General features: G+C 37.4%; 2 protein-coding genes across 2 annotated transcripts; both read left to right on the top strand.

The window, feature by feature from the left end:
* Positions 1-12171: 12171 nt before the first annotated feature.
* LOC130828619 (uncharacterized) lies at positions 12172-13547 on the top strand. Its single transcript, XM_057694584.1, has 4 exons — positions 12172-12479; positions 12565-12626; positions 12736-12807; positions 13225-13547. Exons 1-4 carry the CDS (start codon positions 12172-12174, stop codon positions 13545-13547), a joined length of 765 nt encoding a protein of 254 aa, XP_057550567.1.
* A 3146-nt stretch (positions 13548-16693) lies between these two features.
* Positions 16694-20836, top strand: LOC130828847 (uncharacterized). The gene is made up of 3 exons (XM_057694861.1): positions 16694-17342; positions 20046-20218; positions 20391-20836. Exons 1-3 carry the CDS (start codon positions 16809-16811, stop codon positions 20536-20538), a joined length of 855 nt encoding a protein of 284 aa, XP_057550844.1. The 5' UTR covers positions 16694-16808; the 3' UTR covers positions 20539-20836.
* The last annotated feature ends 201 nt before the right edge of the window (positions 20837-21037 follow it).

Below are 21037 nucleotides of genomic sequence, written 5' to 3'. Positions count from 1 at the left end.
TCTGCATGCGCCACTCTCCTTTTTTAGACGTGTCAATCCCTTAATCACAATCGAATACTTTATTTGTCCTTTGTGGCGTTTCTAATTTCTCCTTTGAACTCGTGTCCCATTTCATAAAGTGATGCTTTAATGAATGACATGTGTCCTCACATGCTCGTGAGCTTCTCATGCACTAACCTTCTAAGCCTTTATACAAAATCCTTTAATAACCGTGCCAGATAATTATTCCTAGATAACTACTTATTAACACGAAATCTTCCCAGATTCAGTCAGGTTTGATTTCCTTTGACTGTCTTTTTATAATAACCTTCAAATTAATATTTTACACACACATACTTTGTTAATTGTGATGTAGGTTTATAGTGGTTGTCTTTAATTTTGGTGAATCTCAATTTGTCTTCTACCCTAATATGAGAAGGAAGATGTTCGATTTTATGGTTTGATGGATCCTAATTTTTATTTTATAATCGATTTTTAAAATTGTATAGAATGAATACCTATCTAGTTTTATAATCAGGTTTTATTTTTTGTTAATTTGTTTATTTAATCATGTAATCTTGAACTTTTTCGTTCCATACTAAAGAAAAATGCTGCTTCTTCTTTCTAACATCAATGAAAATTTTGTTTACTTATGTAAATCTTGAACTTAATTATAGCTCGGAAGGGTATTTAATTTTTCTAGGTCGTCTTTCTGACCGATTTTACTTGTATATATAAAGAAAAATACCATCGTTTGTCTTTTTGTTTCAAACTATTTTTTTGGTTGTCTTTCTTTGTTAATCTATACACTATAGTTCATCTAGCAACTGGTGGAGCTTTGAAATTTATGAATTGTTTGTAAGTGTATAGTGTTTAAAATTGTTTAAAATTGTTTAAAATTGTATTGATTAGTCGCTTTAAATTTAAACATGTTATATGTAGTTTCATAGTCTTTTACTTATTTAGGTATTGAATACGGATCGTAGTTGGATAAATCATAATGGGGTGAAGGATACACAGTCTTTCACTTATTTAGGTATTGAATATGGATCGTAGTTGGATAAATCATAATGGGGTGAAGGATACACAGAAGAAAGAGTATAGAACGAGTGTTGAGAACTTCCTTGACTTTGCTTGTAAGAAAAGGACGAATGAAACTATGTTGAAATGTCCTTGTTTAAATTTTAGATTAGTTTTGTTATAAAATCGAAAATCTATGCATTGTCACTTGTTAGAGTATGGTATAGATAATAGCTATAATCCATGGACTAGTCATAGAGAAGTTGATGAGCATTTTAATGGTAGTGAAGATGCATATGAAGTATACTCTTCAAACAGAGATGAAGATGTAATGACTTTTGACGATATGGCTCCATTGATATTTGATGCCACAAATGTATGGAATTCCACTACTTCTAGAGTTCATATAAATGATAGGAAGCCTACCGAGCATGAAGAGATGAGGGGAAATTATGAGACTCCTAAACATTTTAATAAACTAGTGGAAGATATAGAAGCTGATTTGTATTCTGGATGTAAGACCTTTAAGAGAATGAAGTTTCTAATTACATTGCTACATGTTAAAGTTAGTTGTAAGATGATAGATAAGGCTTTTTCATTAATTTTTGAGGTGTTGCATGGGGCATTCAATTATGACAAAAACTTTCCGGAAACTGTTAGAATAAGAACAATCATTGAAGAAGGCATGAGATTAAGGGTAGGAGATAGAAACTCAATTCGTTTCTGGCATGATAGATGGTGTGAAGTAGGGGTTCTAAAATGTATCTACCCAAGACTATTTGCAATATCACTTCAAAAGAATTGTGAAATATGTCAGATGGGAGAATGGGTGGAAAACTCCTGGGTGTGGAATCTAGAGTGGCGCCGTCGTCTATATGATTGGGAAATTGAAGAGGTACGTGCCATGCAAACCATCATTGATCAAAATGGGCCGAAACGTGAGCTACAGAGTGGGTTAATGTGGAACAACAAGGAAATGGCTTCTTACCCTACAAACGGCATATCCTCTACTCTCTACGAATCTCTTACTCCACCAATACCGAAATCAATAGCTTCAGTTATATGGCAAAAATATATACCTCCGAGAGCACAATTAACAGTATGGCTGGCATATAAGGAGAAGTTAAAAACAGGAGATTTCCTTGTAGAGAAAGGAATCATTGGCCCACAAAATGCAGGTTGCCCCTTTTGCAGAACTGAACTGGAAACAAACTCTCACATTCTTTTTACTTGCAGATTTGCTTGGAGTACATGGATGGAAATGCTTAAATGGTGGAACCTAGCCGCTCCACTACATAAATCGTTTTCAGATTTCAGCCTCCAGTGGTTAGGATTGATCAGCGAAAGGAAATACAAAGATATCTGGCTTCTTTCTCTTGGTTGCGTAATCTGGTCGCTGTGGTACGAAAGAAACAAGATTAAATTTGAGAACAAGATCGTAAGCCTCGAGAATTTTGTTATGTCGCTGAAACTGAGAATAGGAACCTGGGCAAAGGAAATGATGGGCTACTCTGGCTGTGCACCAAATGTTATTTTCAATGCAGACTCCTTCATACTGCGACCTTAAGCCAATGATGTAAAACAATATAGACTAGCACTGTTTTGTATATGTCTACTGTTTTGTATTTGTATTTGTGGTTGTATTGTGTGATGTGTAATGGTGTGTATGGTGTGTAAGGTGTAATGTCTGATCCATGGTGTGTAAGGTGATGGAAAGCGCAGCTAGTTTCAACTCTTATGCAGGTGGTCTTTAGGTTGGGGCATAGAAACGAACAAACTATATCCGCTGTGTGGTATAGACCACCCCTATGGTGTTTTGTACGGGCTGTTTCCTCGTCCCCTGTTCCCTATGGCTTTTTCCCCGCAGGGGTTTTTTATGCCGGCGGGTCTAGGTGCTCGGGGCTCAGCTTTCTTTTCGCTCTTCATATATAAAATTTTCCAAATTCACAAAAAAAAAAAAAAAAAAAAAATGACAAAAACTTTCCGGCATCTTTTTATAAGGCAAAAAAGTATACAAAAGCATTAGGGTTGGATTATGTTAAGATTAATACCTGCATCAAACATTGTATTTTATTTTGAGATGAGTATGCAGATACGGAAGCATGTCCTAAATGTGGGGCTTCTAGATGAAAAAAAAAATTGAGGTAGGAGATATAGAATCCAAAGAAGAGGGAGCAAAAAAATGACACAAGTACCTCGGTTAATCTTACGTCTTTTTCCATTAATTCCACGACTTCAAAGAATGCTCATATCTTCTAATTTAGCAAAGCATATGCGATAGCACAAGGATGGTCATTTAAATGATGATGATGATGTGATGAGACACCTTCAGATTCAAAGGCATGGAAGTCTTTGGATAGAGATTATCCTGACTTTGCAATAGATGCACGCAATGTAAGATTGGGTTTATCTAATGATGGTTTTAATCCTGGTGCAACTTTAAGCAGTAGATATAGCATATGGCCGGTATTATTTGTGCCTTATAATTCACCTCCTTGGATGTGGATGAAAAGTGATAACATGATGTTGTCTTTATTAGTTCCTGATCCTAAATCTCCGGGTAATGACATAGATGTATTTTTAGAACTTCTAATAGATGAGCTGAAAGAATTGTGGGAGATTGGGGTAAGTACATATGAAGCTCATAGGAAGGAATCTTTCAATATGCAAGCAGTGTTGATGTGGACAATTCAAGATTTTCCCTCTTATGCTAATTTATCAGGTTGGAGCACTAAAGGGACCTTAGCTTGTTCTAACTGTCATAAAAACACATGCACATACAGATTAAAACACGGCCATTAATGTTGTTATATGGGTCATAGAATATTTTTAGATGCTGATCACAAGTGGAGATTTAATAAGAGCTTATTTGGTGGAAAGATTGAAAATGATCCTCTTCCCATGTTGCTTACTAGTGATGATGTTCTAGAGGATTTAAGTGGCTACTCAAGTGTACAGTTTGGGAAGAAGAGTAAAGGAAGGCGAAAAAAGGCGATCGATATTTGGTTCATCAATGGAAGAAAAAAAGCATTTTCTTCCAAAACCTTATTGGAGGTGTCTTTTATTTCAACATAATCTTGATGTGATGCATGTGGAAAAAAATGTTTGGGAAAGCACATTAGGCACTTTGCTTGACTTACTAGAGAAGAACAAAGACTCTATAAATGCTCGGCAAGATTTAAAGGGTATGAAAATGCATGAAAAATCACGACTAGGGATGGTAACGGGTCGGATCTGGACCGGGTCCAGGTGGACCCGGATCCAGATCAGTTTTCAGGAACAAGATCCAGATCCAGACCCGGATCCGCGGGTCCAGTTTTGCAAGACCCAGATCCGGATCCGCGGATACTGCGGATCCAGTACCGGATCCGGGTCCAAAACGGGTTTGACTTGTTTTTGCTTTTTTTTTTTTTTTATTTTTAAATGTGTTGAGATTGTAATAAAGCGATATTTATAGGCCAAAGGTCCTTTTAATCATGAGAATCATTAGGGTTTAATCTCCTAAGACATAGGCAACAAACACTGTCGCTTTTCAATAAAAGAGGGTGAGAAATCACGGGTTTTGCAGTATGAATAAGCTCAGCAGATTCAATTCTTCGAGTTGCAAAAACTCCTCGACCTTCTGATTCGGTGATTCCGACCTGTATTGGAGGAGGGTTTGCTCGAATTGTATCTTCCCCGACATTGTTAATTGTTGAGAAATTGAATTTTAAGTTGGATTAGAGAGGGAAATTAGTTGTTTGAATTTGGGGGAAAGGTAATGGCGGGCTCGGAGTAGTGGTGACAAAAATGAAGATCAAAATCTCCTATAATAATGCGTGAGTAGAATATGTTAGTGGGCACGAACCAATAAGCAGACATGAGAGGTACATTCCACTTACATAAGCATGATGATTTCTTCCCATTTAGACGTGAGGGTGAGGCAGTGAGAAAAGGGAAGGGAAGGGAACTGAGGGTCTGAGGTATTTTTAATATATATTTTAATATATAAAAAAAAACGGGTCCTCCAGATCTGCGGGTCCGGGTCTGGGTATTTTTCTCAGATCTGGGTATTTTTCTCAAATCTGGATCCGGACCCGTGAAATTAAAACGGATCCGGATCCGACCCGGATCCGATGGGTCCAATTTTTTAGGACCCAGATCCGTGAAAACGGATACGGATTCACGGATCCGGGTCGGGTCCAATACCCATTGTCATCCCTAATCACGACCAAAACTTTCAAATAGAAAGTATGAAATACCACAAGCCCCATACAATCTGAATTTAAAGGGAAAGGTGGAAAATAGTCACATTTATATCAAAAGTGGCTTTCCTTGATGGATTACATCTAATATTTCACTATGTGTATCTTTAGATGATGGTAAAATTATGGGAATTGTTTCGGTAATGAAACGAGGAAGTGGAAGGCACTTAAGATACCACAAGTGGAAGTGTTATCGGGAGCAGCGATTCGTAGGAGGATGCAACCTGAATTCCTGAGACACAACACGTTAGCCTTGTCCGGGGGGTGATCTCCCGGAAAACCCCTCCGACGCTCAAGTCAGAACGTAAATCGGAAATTAATGAATGAATGATTATAGAATGAATGCAAGAGGAAATGTCGGGATTGAGATTGCTAGTGTTAGTGTTTGGGTAGGCTAAGGAAGTAATGTAAGCAAGGATACTAGGAAAGCTATATTTTTTTAGATCATCCTCCCTCCTTGATGGTAGTCCCTATTTATAATGGTGAGGAAGGGAAGTTGTATCTGAGAAGAAGTGAACTATCATGGGAGTAGTGGGAGTAATGGGAGGTGGACTGGTCATGGGAAGAATGGACAGTTATCCATCTTGAAACAAGGAGAGCCATACATTGTGGGAAAGTGGGGAGTTAGGGTTTTTTAGAGGTAACTGGCCCATGGGCCATTCAAGGAAAATGGTAATCCTAGAAAAAGCCCATTGACCGAAAGTCAACGTCAACTGAAAAGGTCAAAGGGTATTTTAGTAATATGATGCTAATTATTAAATAAATAAATTAATTGAATAAACAGGACCATGACATTTAGCCCCACGCATAAAGGATGATGTGAGGGGAGGGCCCCTACAACCGGAAACATCTTCCTTCATGCGGAAAAACACGTGCCCGTCGGAGTTGATTTAGTGATGGAACACGATCGTAGAGAACATTCGAAAGCCCCATGCGGATGAACACATATCCAATCTGGCGAATCTTCTAACGGCTCATGAAAATTGAGCTTGTAAGCTTTGAATCGACTGTTCATATGTCAAGTTCTGAGTTGTGACGAAGAAGATACGACCTTTTCAAAATAATCGTGTAAAAACGAACAAAGCCACGGCTTGTAACATGCCGCGGAGTAGCCTCAGGCGTATTATACCGCAGCAGCAAAATCGTAAATGCGAGGGCTTGATTCCACGACGACCCATACAACGTGCTGCATACTTAGAATATTTTTCAAGTTTTGACCCACAAAAAGGGGGGTCCGACTTATCGACTTAGCGACCAACACAAAATCTTCCTGACATCCCGACATATTTCGTACGTAGAACCGCGGCCTGTAACATGCCGTAGGATAATTGGAGTCCCGATCCTGGCTCCCTCTTCATTGATGCTACGGAAATCCCCTATACTTCTCTGTTGAGCTGAAATTACGGGAAACTAACAAGGGCATGATTATTTCTCGGAGAACATCCGCGCCTTTGGCTTAACCATGACGCGAACTAAGAGTCCGCGTCTTCAATTCACACGTTCATCATGAAAATTCTCCCATACTTAGAATTTTTCAAAAATGGTAAGGGGTACCAGAGGGTCCGACTTTTTGATCATACGGTAATATTTCACACTTGGAATATTTTGGAAATGATAAGGACCACCTGGGGGTCCGACTTATGGACCATACGGACAAACTCGACATTGCGGAAAAGTAAAAATGTTCCCAATACCTAGTCATGGCAAGCCCCTTGTTCTTCCATGATACGGAATGAGCACCGTATTCCGTGTCTTCAATCGCACGGACATACAAGAGATCTTCTATACTTAGAATTTTTTACCTGGAATAGGGCCATCTATGGGTCCGACTTGTCGACTTCACGGAAGAACATACCCCTTGCTCTTCTATGACGCGGAATCAGTACGAAGGCCCGTGTCTTTGATCGTACGGAAGTATGGGAATTCACTTGTACTTAGAATTTTTACACCATTGACTGAATGTACCAGTGAGTCCGACTTATCGATCCTACGGACTTCCTTTGTACTTGTTTCATTCATGCTTTACTCAGGTGACGCGGCATAACATCCGTCTTATCGAATGTGCAATTTTTCATACTTAAGAGTAATTTTCGTTTCTAGGGGTGCAGTTCAGGGTCCGACTTGTTGACTTCCTGGACACGTTTAAGCGCTAAAAGACTTAGAATAATTTTTCATATTCTCCCTCTCCCTGGGGGTCTGACTTATGGACCTGACGACTGTATGAGAGTTTGGTAACTAGTTACTTAGAGAATTTTATGAGGTTTCACCTCTCATTGGGGGTCCGACTTTTCGACCTCCCATCTATAGTTAAGGACTGACACTTAGAAAGATTTTGCAACATGTCCCTTTTATTGAGGGTCCGACTAGTAGACCTCACGGATACTGCTAAAACACGTAGAAAAGATCTTCGATGACTTCCCCTAACTGGGAGACCGACTTATCGACTTCCCAGCTTTCGTTTTGGGATTCCATTTTTTGTTTAATGAGGGTTCAAGTCCCAAGGCATTTATTGCTGCAGTAAATAGGGTGGTTGGGACAGTTCCTCTCATCTAATCTTCATTAACTCCCTCAAATCTTCAAATCGCTAGAAAGAGAAAGTAGAGAGAAACGCTCTGACAATCTTCATCCCTCCTTCAAACTTCTGACAAATTCTCGAAGATCTTCAAGGTTTCTGACAGATCTTCATCAAGTTTCTGACAAATCTTCAAATTCTCTTCAAGGTATTCAAACTTTTTCTCATATTTTCAAATTTCTTCAAATTATTCTTCAAACTGTTCTTCATGTTCTTGAATGTTTAAAGGTTTTGAATTAGTTTTATGAAGTTGTCCATTATTCTTTACAAGTTTCGCCTACTATTTTACGAATATTATTAATATGGATGTCGCGGCTACTCATGATACATTAGCTAACTTGGACATTAACATTGCTAACCCGACGGAAATTCCCTTGGTAGTATGTAGACGCTTTAATAAAGAGGGGTTGCTAATGAATGATTCGGACGATAGTAGTTCGGTGAGAATAACCCCTCATTGTGAATCAATAAAGGCCGGGGATGAGTCGTCTGTCTCCCCTGTGTATACGCCGGAGAAAATGAAAACTGCTCCTTGGCAAGTGAGCATTGCTTTCTTCCCGAATTACTTGCCGCGAATAAATCCTGACCTGGAAAGGTTATTGTATGTAGATATGGAAAACGTTGAAGTATCAACCGAGTCATCAGGAAGGGAAAGCGCGGCGCTGGTCCCTCCTCCATTTTACATTCCAAACGGCGGGCCCCTTAATTACTTCATAGATTTACAAACCAAAAGGGATTTGGAAAGTCGACGGGAAGCCATCTCTCAGAAGTGGGGTCTAAAAGAAGACATCAACATTATTACACCGGGGAATTATGATACTGTTAGATTTCCCCCTCCACACTGTATAGCCGTATATTTTCCTTCATTCGAATTAGGACTTAGATTTCCTCTCCACCCTTTTTTCCGAGAGGTGCTGGATTTTTTGAACCTTTCTGTGCCCGAGTTATACCCCAACGCTTGGGGTTGTATGATGGCATTTTTGATTCTTTGTAAAGTTTTGGCCGTGCCACCGACGCTCACAGCATTTAGGTATATATTTAGAGCCCGGTTATGTAATTCCCAATTACATGGCTGTGGTTGGATAACCTTTACTCATCGTCATGGACTGAAGATAGTCCACGACCTCCCCGACAACCAGAAGGGATATAGGACCAAGTTTGCCTATTTGTACAACTCAAGGGGATGGAACATCAAGACATCCTTTGACATCAAATCCAACCTTTCGGGTTTCAATAATGGGATCCCGCAATGTTCCTTTGACGACGCGGTGATCATAGAATACACGAAGATGGACGTTCAGTTGGGGAGGAAACCTATGAACGTCCAACTCAACTGGATACCAGGTCGTCCCGAGTTGGAGAATGAGAACCTCCTCTCGGCATTCGCCATTAGCTTGGCTATCGATCGGAGTAAGAGCCGTCGGATTCCTTTCTCCCTTTTTATAGTATTTTACTTATTTCTAACTCTTGATTTTTCAGGGGTAGCCAAGGAAAATTTAAGAGCAAAGAATCCGGACCTGATGAAGAAATTCAGCGTCATGCGATTTGCTTAGGGAGCTAATCAAAGGGCCGCGGAAAAGCCTCTCCCTCTTCCGCCTAAGGTACGACTTCTTTCTTAACTCTAATTATTTAACTTGGCTTTTTCTAAATTTCTCTTTTCATAGGATTCAGCCACTGTAGAGAAAGTAGGGGAGTCTTCCGCGGCTCCGGATTCACAATTTGCGGAGGTGTATCGTCGTCGGGAAGTTCCACCCTTTCGACATGAGACGCCCTTCACGGAGTTGGGGCATAAGGGCCTGATCGTTCGTTTCAACAGGGCGACGTCCAACCTGGTCAGTAAGGTGGATGTCGACCTTCTAGAGTCCATGCCCCCCCGCGATAGAGTGCGTCAGGCGCAGGCTTCCGCGGCAGAGGTAACGTTCTTTCCTCCACGGTAAATGGTTTTCATTTCAATCTGTTGGATCTTATATAAATTGCTTCTTCGCAGGCCTTTATAAGGTTGGCTTTTGAGCTCAATGTTGGCCGCCAAAGTGCTGCGGATCAAGAGACCTTGGCCTCCCTTACCTCCCGCTGCGAAGAGCTGAACGGAGAACTGTTGAAGTTGCGGGAGGATTTGCCGGGCTTAAAGGAGAAATTGGCCAAGTGTTCTGAGCTGAAAGAACGCTTGGTCCAGACTGAGCAATGGCGGGAAAAGGCGAGAAAGCAGCTGGAGGAGACCGCCGGGAACTTGGATGCTGCTTCCAGCAAGTCCGCGACCCTCGGCCATGAGATCGGCCGCCTGATGGATATTCATGCCAAGCTGGTTCATCAAAATCAGCGTCTAATGCAGCAGGTGGCTGCTGATTCTGCCAATTTCAAGATGGTACTATCCACGGCTGAAGTGTATAAACTTTTCTTGGGAAGGAAAGCCCGGATAGCTCGAGACTGGCTAATTTCGGATGAGCCGGAGGCGTCAAGTTTTCTGGGAGATCTGACGGCGGAGATGATGGGCGCCGGTTCCATGAATAGTGACGAGAAGTATCGCCTGGTTGCCGCGGAGTTGGGCATGGATTTCGAAACCCTTCAAAAAACTGCCAATCAAAAGGGGGACGAAGCCTTGTCCAACCTAGCTCCAATCTTGGAGAGGGAGTCGGCGGTGCTTGTCGATCCTACTTGGGATGCGGAGGAGAAGAGGGTCTGGTCGGAGAAGATAGATGATGATGCTGAAAAGGAGGCCTTGTGCCTCGACTTAGACCATTTGACCTTTTCTTCTCCTCCAGGGTCTGATGTCCCGGAAAACATGGCGCTCTCCAGCCTGGAGAGTTTATGCCTTGATTTGTCGAACTTGATCATTAACGAAGGTAGAAACCTCCAGGGCTTATCCAAGGAGCTGTCCGAGATTAAGGTGGAGCCGTTTAATATTGAAGATTATGTAAGCTTCACCCCTAGTCTTGAAGAGGGGATGACCGGGTCTCCTCCGCCGCCGGGTCAAGGTCTCGAAGGGGATGTGGATACCTTCCTTGACGACGTATAACCTTCATTTTTGTAATCCTGAACTTGTAATTATTTAGAATATTTTCCAAACAATGTAATTTGAATATTGTAGTTATTTCGTGTTTCTCAGAACAATGTATATACTTGTTATTTTGAGTATTTGAAGTTATTTGAGTTTTTAAATTTCTAAGCCGTGACTTGTCCTGACGGAAGGTCGAGGAATGTTTTTCGTCTGGAGAACACTTAGAATGATTTCAACCCTTGGACCCCATTCTAGGGGTCCGACTTGTTGATGTCACGAAAAGGCGACACCAAGGAGAATTAAACTTAGGATAATTTCAGCCCTTGGACCCCATTCTAGGGGTCCGACTTTTTAATGTCACGGTCAGGCGACACCAAAGAGAATTATACTTAGAATAATTTCAGCCCTTGGACCCCATTCTAGGGGTCCGACTTTTCAATGTCACGGTCAGGCGACACCAAAGAGAATTATACTTAGAATAATTTCAACCCTTGGACCCCATTCTAGGGGTCCGAGTTTTTGATGTCACGTGCAGGCGACATCGAGGAAAATTATACTTGAATGATTTTTGGTCTTGGGACCCCATTCAGAGGGTCCGACTTATGGATGTTTCTGATGCTGACCTGACCAGCAGGACATTTTTTTTAACTTGGATTAATTTTGATTTCTGAACCCCAGTTTAGGGGTCCGACTTTTCGATGTTACAGATGGGCGAGATTCTCTGAATAATTTTGATATTTCGACCCTTTTCTTTGGGTCTGATCTGTGGGCGTCACCGGTTTGTGGTGACTTGGGGAGTTAGGGTTTTTTAGAGGTAACTGGCCCATGGGCCATTCAAGGAAAATGGTAATCCCAGAAAAAGCCCATTGACCGAAAGTCAAGGTCAACTGAAAAGGTCAAAGGGTATTTTAGTAATATGATGCTAATTATTAAATAAATAAATTAATTGAATAAACAGTACCATGACAGGAATGAAAAGCCATGATTTTCACGTTTTTATGCAAGATTTACTTACTCCAGTTTTCCATGGTGTTTTAGATGAGAAGGTCTTAGAATCTTTAAGAGAGCTTAGTTTATTTTTTTAACAATTATGTTTTAAGACTTTAAGAGTGTCCGAGTTGCAAAAGATGGAAAAAAGCATTGTTCTGACCCTATACAAGTTGGAGCGCATATTCATTCCTTGATTGTTGATATAATGATACACCTTGTTGTACACTTAGCTATGAAAGCATAATTAGCTGGTCCCGTGCATTACCGTTGGATGTGTCGTTTTGAAAGGTGAATTGGTGTACATGCTTTATGTGTATTGTGTATCATATAAATTCATCATATCATTGGCTAATAATTATTTTATTACAGAAATGCAAACGTTCAAAACATTTGTAATTGTACATAAGAAAGCTTACCCAGAAGGTTTTATTGCAGAAGGGTACACTAAAAAGAAATGTCTAACATTTTGCTCTCGATATTTGTCTATGATTGAGAAACAATTTAATTGCCTAGATCGAAATGAAGACGTTGAACCTATCCAACTTCATAACTTATCCTTTTTCTCCAAAATGGACAAGCCACTTGAAAAGGCAAATCTAAACCAACTGATTATTGACGAAAGGAAGCAAGCTCATGGTTATGTTTTGAGAAATTGGGATGAATTACAACCTTTATTGGAGTAAGTGATGTTGTATTGTGTATGATTATATATTAGTTTATGAAGAAAGGTGATATTTGATCTATTTGTATTTTAAATGATCTAGGAAGATTGAAAAGGAAAGTGCGTACACTGTTGATTTTGAAAAATGGGTTGAGGATAGAATAAGTTATCAAACATTTCATTATTTTTTCTACGTATGAAACTATGTTTAGGAATGATTTTTCTCTTGCTTTTTTTTATATTGATGAATAAATAACAAAACTTTGGAATGAAGGAGATGAAAGTGTAACCGAAGAGTTATTATGCTTAGCACGAGGACCAATGAAAAGTGTTATTACTTATGAAGGTTACATCATCAATGGATTTTGATTTCTCACAAAAAGGAGATAAAGAAATCCAAAAACCCAAAATAGTGGTGTCATTGTGAAAGGAGATAATGAAAGTGGTAAAAAATACTTCTATGGTAACTTAGAGGAGTTTATTGTGTTAGAATATGATGCATTGAAAAATCATAATTAAAGTCCTCATGTTATCTTGTTTAGATGTAAATGGTTTGATGTTTTTAATAAAAGGAGTGGGATTGATATGGACAAGTTTGGATTTGTACTTGTTAATATCACTTACAGGTTGAAAACCAATGAATCTTTTGCCTTAACTTCTCAAATTAATAAAGTGTTTTACATGCCTTCGCATGATGAACCACAATGGTGATTTGTAATTACGATAAATCCACGCTACGTTTTTTATTTCACTAATGATGAAGATAATGAAGATGATGAAACATTGTGGAATACTATTGAAAGTGGATCGACTAGTTTGATTCTTATGGAGGATGAAGATGACGAAGAAATTCATTTGGTTAGAGACGATGTTGAGCCACAATATGCTGATTTAAACCCAAATGATGATCAAATTAATGAGAAGTATAATGATGATCAAATTAATGACTTAGAGGCTATCAAAGATGAGGAGGAGGAGGAGGAGGATAAGGAGGAGGAGATGTTGGATTTTGAGTCTAGTAAGGATGAATTAGATCAAGATCTTGAAACTATATGTGATGATGATAATGATAGTTCCGATGAATAATATGAATTAGAGGCTATCAATGAGAACCTTGGGGTTTGCAAGACCCACCGGTAACTAACATACTCTTGCTATCAATGAGAACCATGGGGTTTGTAACACCCACCGGTAACTCATATACTCTTGTTATCATTGAGAACCATGGGGCTTGCAAGACCCACCGGTAACTTACATACTCTTGCTATCAATGAGAGCCATGGGTTTTGCAACACCCACCGTAACTCAAATGTACTCTTGCTATCAATGAGAACCATGGGGTTTGCAAGACTCACCGATAACGCACATACTCTTGCTATCAATGAGAACTATGGGATTTACAAGACTCACCAGTAACTCAAATAATAAACTTTCTATAAATAACATTATGATTCCGAGTAACATAGTCTAATCTTTTATTAGAGGGGAGTCATTTCGATTTCAAGTAAACATAATGAAATTCTATCAACAAGGGAATTTTGCTCAACTTCTAATAATACCTTAATTCTATGCGTCCATACCATTCTAAGTTCAAGAGACACACCATCAATAGCTATTCATGTATAAGGCTTACTCTAGTACTTCATATTTATAATACAATGCATAAAGTCGCAAACATTGATAATACTTTTAAACGTAAACATATAAAAGTTAGTTACCACGTGTACGTACCTGTAAGCGTCACTACATGAAAAAAGTCACAATAATCACCCAACTAAGGTTCTACCTTCCTTTTATGAACTGGGAACCTATACAAGTTTGGAGTAGAACTAATAAGCCTATTTGTCTCCACTTAAGGGCATCTAAATGCTAGAACAAGCTATAATTCACCCATTCAAAGCAACTTCCACTTATTCTAATGCATACTAAAGCAATTCACATTACTCAATTTATAATTGTTCATATGTTATGACATTAACTCAACAATCACATAAGCATTCGCATCCATTAAACCAACAATCAAGTAAGCTTTCACAACAATAAAGTGCACTTTATGACGACTTCTTTAAACCAATGAGACTCAAAGTATAAGGCCACATCACCATGACATGTCCTAGACTACGAACACTTGTATAACAACATCAATACTAGCAACTTATAATGATATTGATGTTAGTGATAACCTCAAGTTGTGATATAGTTTACTATAATGTACAAGATTTTTCATAATGTAAAGGAACATGAAAAGAAACATTTTCTCCAATAAATTCCAACTAAACAACTTCTTACTGTATAGTAGTATTTCCTTCAATTCACTTTAATTATTTTTATTTACTTTTATACGTATGTTAATATACTAAATAAATTTTAAATATCTTTAACTATGAAAAGTTATAAAATGTTTATATTAATAAAAATTTTATTACAACTAATTAAATAAATTATCATTTGAGTATGTTCTAACTATAGATTAAGAATGAAATTATACATTATACTAATAAGCTTGGAAGATTTTAAGTATCATAAGTAAAGAGCTTTGTCAAATTGAGTGAAAAAAAAAGAGGATGGATGAGAGAGAAATAAGAATGAAAATGTTGTTTTAAAGAAAGAAAACAAGAGCACATAACTAACTTCACGCATTAATGGAAAAACTTATACTTTTGAGTAATAATATTACGATAGCTTTAAGTACAATATTATAATGTTTCACAATAAAAAATTTATGATTTGCTTCCATTAGTATTTGTTAAAACTACGTTACCTACATACAAAATTAGGGCTGGCAAAAGCTGACCCGACCTGCTAACCTGATCTGAAACCGACCCGAAATTAGCGGGTTTGAGTTTAGATTTTTGACCCAATTAATTAAATGGGTCAACCCGACCTGATCTGTTTATTAAATGGGTTAGGTTCAGGTTGAATATTTAAACCCGAAAAAACCTATTTAATCCATTTATTAAATGGGTCAGTCAGGTCAGGTCAACCCATATTATATGATATTAACCCATTATACTAGATGACACATTATTGGGCCACTTAAGAGTTGGGCCTGCGAAATGCGGATGGATGGCATACGGCGCCTAAAATTACATGAAGTTATTAATATTAACCAATTGAAAATCATAAACCCTAAAATTATTTCGTCTTCCTCATTCCTCTTTAGTCTTCTCTGTGCGTCTTCCTCATTTCTCTTCTTTGTGCGCCTTCCTCATTCCTCTTCCCTGTGCGCCTTCCACTTCGTCTTGTAGTGCTTCGAGTCTTCGACCTTCAATCCTTCCTCTTCTCTCTTCTCACTACCATCTTCTTCTCTCTTTGGGTTTAGATTTTAATGTTCATTGCTGTTACTGCTATTTTCATTGTTCTTAATGCTCGATTTTTTCGATTTTGTTTGTGTTCCATTCTTCATAATAATATACAAGTAGATTATGTATATTGAGTTCTTTGTGTATTTTCCTTTCGAGTTTGCTTTTGTATTTCCATTTTGTTGTTCTTGGGAGTAATCATGTCAATGATTCCACTGCTTTAGAATCAAATCCCATTAGAATTGAGACTTTTAATTTTGTACCTATCTCCAAAGATGTTGTTAAATCAATTGAAGATGAATCTGAAATTGGGTTAAGTGATGATCTCATGAAGGTATCATTGCACAATGAGTCTGATTTGAGTAAAAATAATGTCGAAATCTGATATTTTTAGGTAATGGATATTTTACACAATGATTTTGTTTGAAGCATGTTTACTATGAAATGTGAATATAATATATGGGTTAATTGGGTCAAATGACCTGAAATATATGGGTTCAATGACCTGAAAAAAAAAGCAGGTTAAATGGGTCATTAGCAGGTTGACCTGACCTGCTACAGATCAGGTCAGGATTTCAATTTTTGACCCATTTAATTAAACGGGTCAGGTTCAGGTTAAGGGTCTATTGACCAATTTATATATGATTCGAACCTGAAAATGACCCAACCCGACCTCTTTGACACCCCCAAAATATACCTAAAAATAATGGCCAAATTTAAGAAAAAGCATTTCTTTATTGTATAAAAAATTAAAATGATAAACATTTATTGTGATATGAATTAAAGATTGCGATACTCACTTGACATGCTGCTTTTTCCAATATAAAAATCTTCCTACATTCCAAAATAGTAGGATTATAGGAGTAAAAATCCCGTATTCATAATCCAATCAGTACCGTTTATTCTTCCGTGTACCGCGTTCTTAAAAAATCAACGCTCCAAAACGCTCTTCTGTTACCTATAAACGCATTCTTTCTCTCTTGTTTTCTTTTGTAAATAAGGAGAAAAAAAAAATCAAACACCAAAAACAAAAATTAAGCAAAAAATGCTACTAAGAAGTTCATCAACACCATTGTTGAACTCATGGACTCCGAATAACACTACATCCGGAGCATCCACTTCTACAAATTCTTCACCCGAGCCCAACAAATCCACTCTTTCTTTAACGACGTCGTTTTGTTTTAAAACTAAACTTATGCGAGCTTTTTCTGAGTCGGACCTATATCGTCTTAGCGCCGTATCACCCAAGTCAAATCCATTCGGGTCGGATTATGCGTTAGAATATGGGTCTGGGTCGCGTTCAAGGTTGTTGACGAATATTGGGTTAGGTTATTTGAGAGAAAAAGTTGTTGAGGAAGAAGAGGAGTGTGATGTAGAGGAGCTGAGTTGTGAAGGATCCGACAGTATTGGTGGTGGATTTGATGGTGGACATGGGTTTGGATTTGGGTTCGGGTTTGGTGGTTGGGATTCGAATAATGGAAGTGATGGTGAAACTACTGATTTGTATTATCAGAAAATGATTGAAGCTAATCCTGGAAATTCTCTTCTTTTGGGTAATTATGCAAAATTCTTGAAAGAGGTAATTTTTTCTTTTTGTCTTTGAAATTCTGCAATAGTTGATCTTTACAGAAATACTTCTCTTATATACTTGTGGGTTTTAATCAAAGTTCTGGATATTCAAACGAAATTATGAGTTATTTGAGTAAAATTACAAGTAGGTTTGATTGAAAATGTGATTTAAGTTTCTTCAACTATAGTATGAAAAATGAAAACTTGAGTTTGTGTACTGAATAAAGAAAGTCTCTTTTATCTTAATTGATTGTTAAAGTTAAACAATCAACTAAAACATGTTGGAAAAAATAACCCATGTATCGGAAAGATTAGTGAGAAGTTTGATTAATTTATAAGTTTGATAAGCTATTACTCCAATAATTAATTGGTTTTAGGATGAAACTTTATCGGATTTGTGTGCAGTCAATTCTTTTTCTGTCTGGATTTTAGTATGTACAAGCCCAGTAGCAATTTATCATAGGCCAGAGCTAATGGATTTCGATCAACTTAAAAAATTGTTGATATGTGCGGTTTCTAAAAGAATGACGTTCTTACCCGATTAATAAAATAAGCTCATATGTGAAGGGGAGTGTTGGAAAAAATAACAAAACATATGATCCCACATCGAAAAGATAAATTGGCTAACATATGCGCTTAATGGACTATTATTGTTACCAATTAGTTTTAAGATGTAATTTCATTGAACTTGTGTGTAAAGCTTAAATTTATCAAAATATGGGTTTTTGATTCCTATGATTGGGTAAAACGCATTTTCTTCTTGTCAAAAAGTTTATCTTTTTAATAAAAGTATGGGAAAATTGTTAGAAAATATCTAGAAAATGTTTAATTTTGTGAAAACTACCTAGAATAATTTGTTTTTTTTGTTGAAAACTAACTAAAAAAATTTATTTTTGTTGTCAAAGAGTACCTATTAACGGTACAACAACGTTCCCTCCGCTGCAATAATCGGTAACAGCGGCCATTACAGGACTGCCATCCATGGCTTCTTCTACAATTTTTCTTCACAGCTCTCCTCCCACTTTCCTATCCAATTTTCAGGTGCACTCATGTCGAACTATTATATCTTATTCCAAACTAACAATCCCATTAATCTTTTCTCAAAATGTTGTATATTTTACAGTCAATAGAAGCCATTTATCTAACAAATTAACACATTGAGTGCTGCACATTTGCAATTTGAACAAAACCAAATCTACCAGAAAGTGGAAATCTTGAAATTCATTGAAACCCATCAAAGCAACTTTGGTTGAGACTTCTTCGTTTCCGATTTTTCAACCTCCCAAAATCGATGAATCTCCTTCTGAGGTAATAAGCAATTTGTTGTATGAAACGACTGGCTTTATTTGTTGAAGAATTTGGATACCTCTCAGATTGTCGACCTCTTTAATGGGGTTTGCTTTGACTTTCAAACTTCTCTTAAATCCCATCTTATCTCCATTGCTAATGGTAAACGATAAACATTTTTTGGTTAAATCTTGGTTGACTAACGGAAATTTCGATGGTAACCATTAATAGGTACTCTTTGACAACAAAAATAAATTTTCTAGCTAGTTTTTGACAAAAAAAATGTTAGTTTTTCACATAAAGTAAGTTTTTTCTAGGTATTTTCTAACAATTTTCCCTAAAAAGTATTGATCCATGCAGCATAAATTGAACATCTATTAGAGCCGCATATAAAACATGAAATAATTTACCAAGATCGGTACGATGTTAAGAACTTTGATGAACGATAACAATTTGAATGAATAAACAAACGTTTGATAAAATAAGATTTGCAAAATGACACAATGATTTAAGGAGGTTCACCCAATGATGGCTACATCCTCTGTGATGTGTAGTTTTTTGTTTATATTATTTCAATGGAGTAAAACACTCTTACTAATGAAGTATTACAATTGAGTAAGAGACAAAACAAAAGACTATGTGTTTGGCTTAGGGGTTGTATTTTATGTGTTTGATGTGTCTTGAATGAGCATGAGAGCTCTCTATTTATAAACTAAGTACATTCAATGAGATTACAGCTTTAATTCTGAGTATCAACCACTTTGAAACTGCTCCAAGAAGTTAAAGGGACGAAAAACAGCAGCTTATGAATCGTCAAAAGATCCGCTTGACCAGAACAGAGACTCGCTCGGTCGAGCGGCCTGGTCGACCGGGCTACAACAGGCTACTTGATGTATTCTGTTTGTTCGCTCGACCCACTCAAGGGCTCGACCAGCTCGCTGGACCGAGCGACGTTCAGTATCACTTCTGTCAGTTTCTGCTCGACTAAACATAGCAAAACATTTTCAAAGAACCTTTTACACTTCTTCATTAAACATCATCAACACACATTATTCCCATGATTACTTCAAGTATTAAATCACACTTTAAACACCACAAACATTAAGTTACAAACTTAAATATCCACATTAACACACTTATAGGATTCTATCCCAAAAGACATACATGAATATACACATCAAATGTGCCCTCAAGTCACACCATACATAACATAACATAAGTTGATAAGTAATATATAACTCTACTAGACTTGCTATGCATCAGTTTTGCTTTGACGTAACACTTTGATTTACGAAGTGGTTTTGGCTTTATATGTAAATTGACAATCTAATCTAACATTATAAGTACTTGTCTCCATTGAAATGATTAGATGAATAAATTATAAGCTTGTTGATTTAGTGATTTATATTATTGGCAATGCAAACAGGTTCGAGGCGATTATGTTAAAGCCGAAGAGTATTGTGGGAGAGCAATACTTGCAAATCCCGGTGATGGAAACGTGTTATCTCTCTATGCTGATTTGATATGGAAAACTCAGAAAGACTCTTCAAGAGCTAAGACTTACTTTGATCAAGCTGTCAAAGCAGCTCCTGATGACTGGTGAGCCTCCATTTTTCAACTTCTAATTTCACAATTGTTGACACAATTCAGATAATCAAATTGGGTCTCAAGTCAAGCTGTTTTGAGTTGGATCATTTCTGAATTCTGTGTTTCATTTTTGATAGTTTAGGTTGTGTCGGGCCTTATTTTATGTCTGATTTTGATTGTGCAGTTACGTTCTAGCATCACACGCACACTTCCTTTGGGATGCCGATGAAGAGAAAGACGAGGAAGATACAATAATGTCAAGCAGTCTGATGCCAATAAGGTACTTAGAAGGCATTGCTCCTCTTCCGCCTCCTTTAGGTGCTGCTTCTTAAGGAATCTTTTACCTTAAGCCTTTCCAACCCTTTACCTTGTATAGTTATAACTCTACTATTCAGCCCTTGTGTACATGCCCTGTTATGCTACTAAAAATAACCCATACTTGTAGGTTCTTCTCTCCTTTGTGCTACTACTAATTAAAATTTTGTAAACGTTGCTTGTGATTTACTCCCTCTATTCCAATGGAAAAGGGAATATTTACTTTTAGACACGCGCTCTTGTTACACTTGTTTTTTGCAAACTTTTTGATACTATTCATTACTCTAATCTATAAATTAAAGCATATTCAAGTGATATCTTATTTGATTCATCTCAATGCAACGATTATTAATATCCACTTTTTATAATATTTCATTATGTATAATAAGAGATATTAAACAATAAATAAGTGTATTGGATAGCGTGAAAAATTAAACATTTTCTTTTCAGCGAAATGGAAGTATTATAAATTATACTTCTATGGTCTTAGATAAATAAAAAATGATTTTCCACTTT

The sequence above is a fragment of the Amaranthus tricolor genome, chromosome 12, assembly GCF_026212465.1.
Source record: "Amaranthus tricolor cultivar Red isolate AtriRed21 chromosome 12, ASM2621246v1, whole genome shotgun sequence".
Taxonomy (NCBI): domain Eukaryota; kingdom Viridiplantae; phylum Streptophyta; class Magnoliopsida; order Caryophyllales; family Amaranthaceae; genus Amaranthus; species Amaranthus tricolor.
This window is presented reverse-complemented; position numbering and strand designations above follow the sequence as displayed.

What these genes read in the sequence shown, in the direction of transcription:
- LOC130828847 (XM_057694861.1), top strand. Translation starts at nt 16,809, where the DNA reads ATGCTACTAAGAAGTTCATCAACACCATTGTTGAACTCATGGACTCCG. An exon ending in ATGCAAAATTCTTGAAAGAG is followed by an intron (nt 17,343 to 20,045) that starts GTAATTTTTTCT and finishes CAATGCAAACAG; the next exon opens with GTTCGAGGCGATTATGTTAA. An exon ending in AAAGCAGCTCCTGATGACTG is followed by an intron (nt 20,219 to 20,390) that starts GTGAGCCTCCAT and finishes TTGATTGTGCAG; the next exon opens with TTACGTTCTAGCATCACACG.
- LOC130828619 (XM_057694584.1), top strand. Translation starts at nt 12,172, where the DNA reads ATGCAAACGTTCAAAACATTTGTAATTGTACATAAGAAAGCTTACCCA. An exon ending in GAATTACAACCTTTATTGGA is followed by an intron (nt 12,480 to 12,564) that starts GTAAGTGATGTT and finishes TAAATGATCTAG; the next exon opens with GAAGATTGAAAAGGAAAGTG. An exon ending in ATGGGTTGAGGATAGAATAA is followed by an intron (nt 12,627 to 12,735) that starts GTTATCAAACAT and finishes TTTGGAATGAAG; the next exon opens with GAGATGAAAGTGTAACCGAA.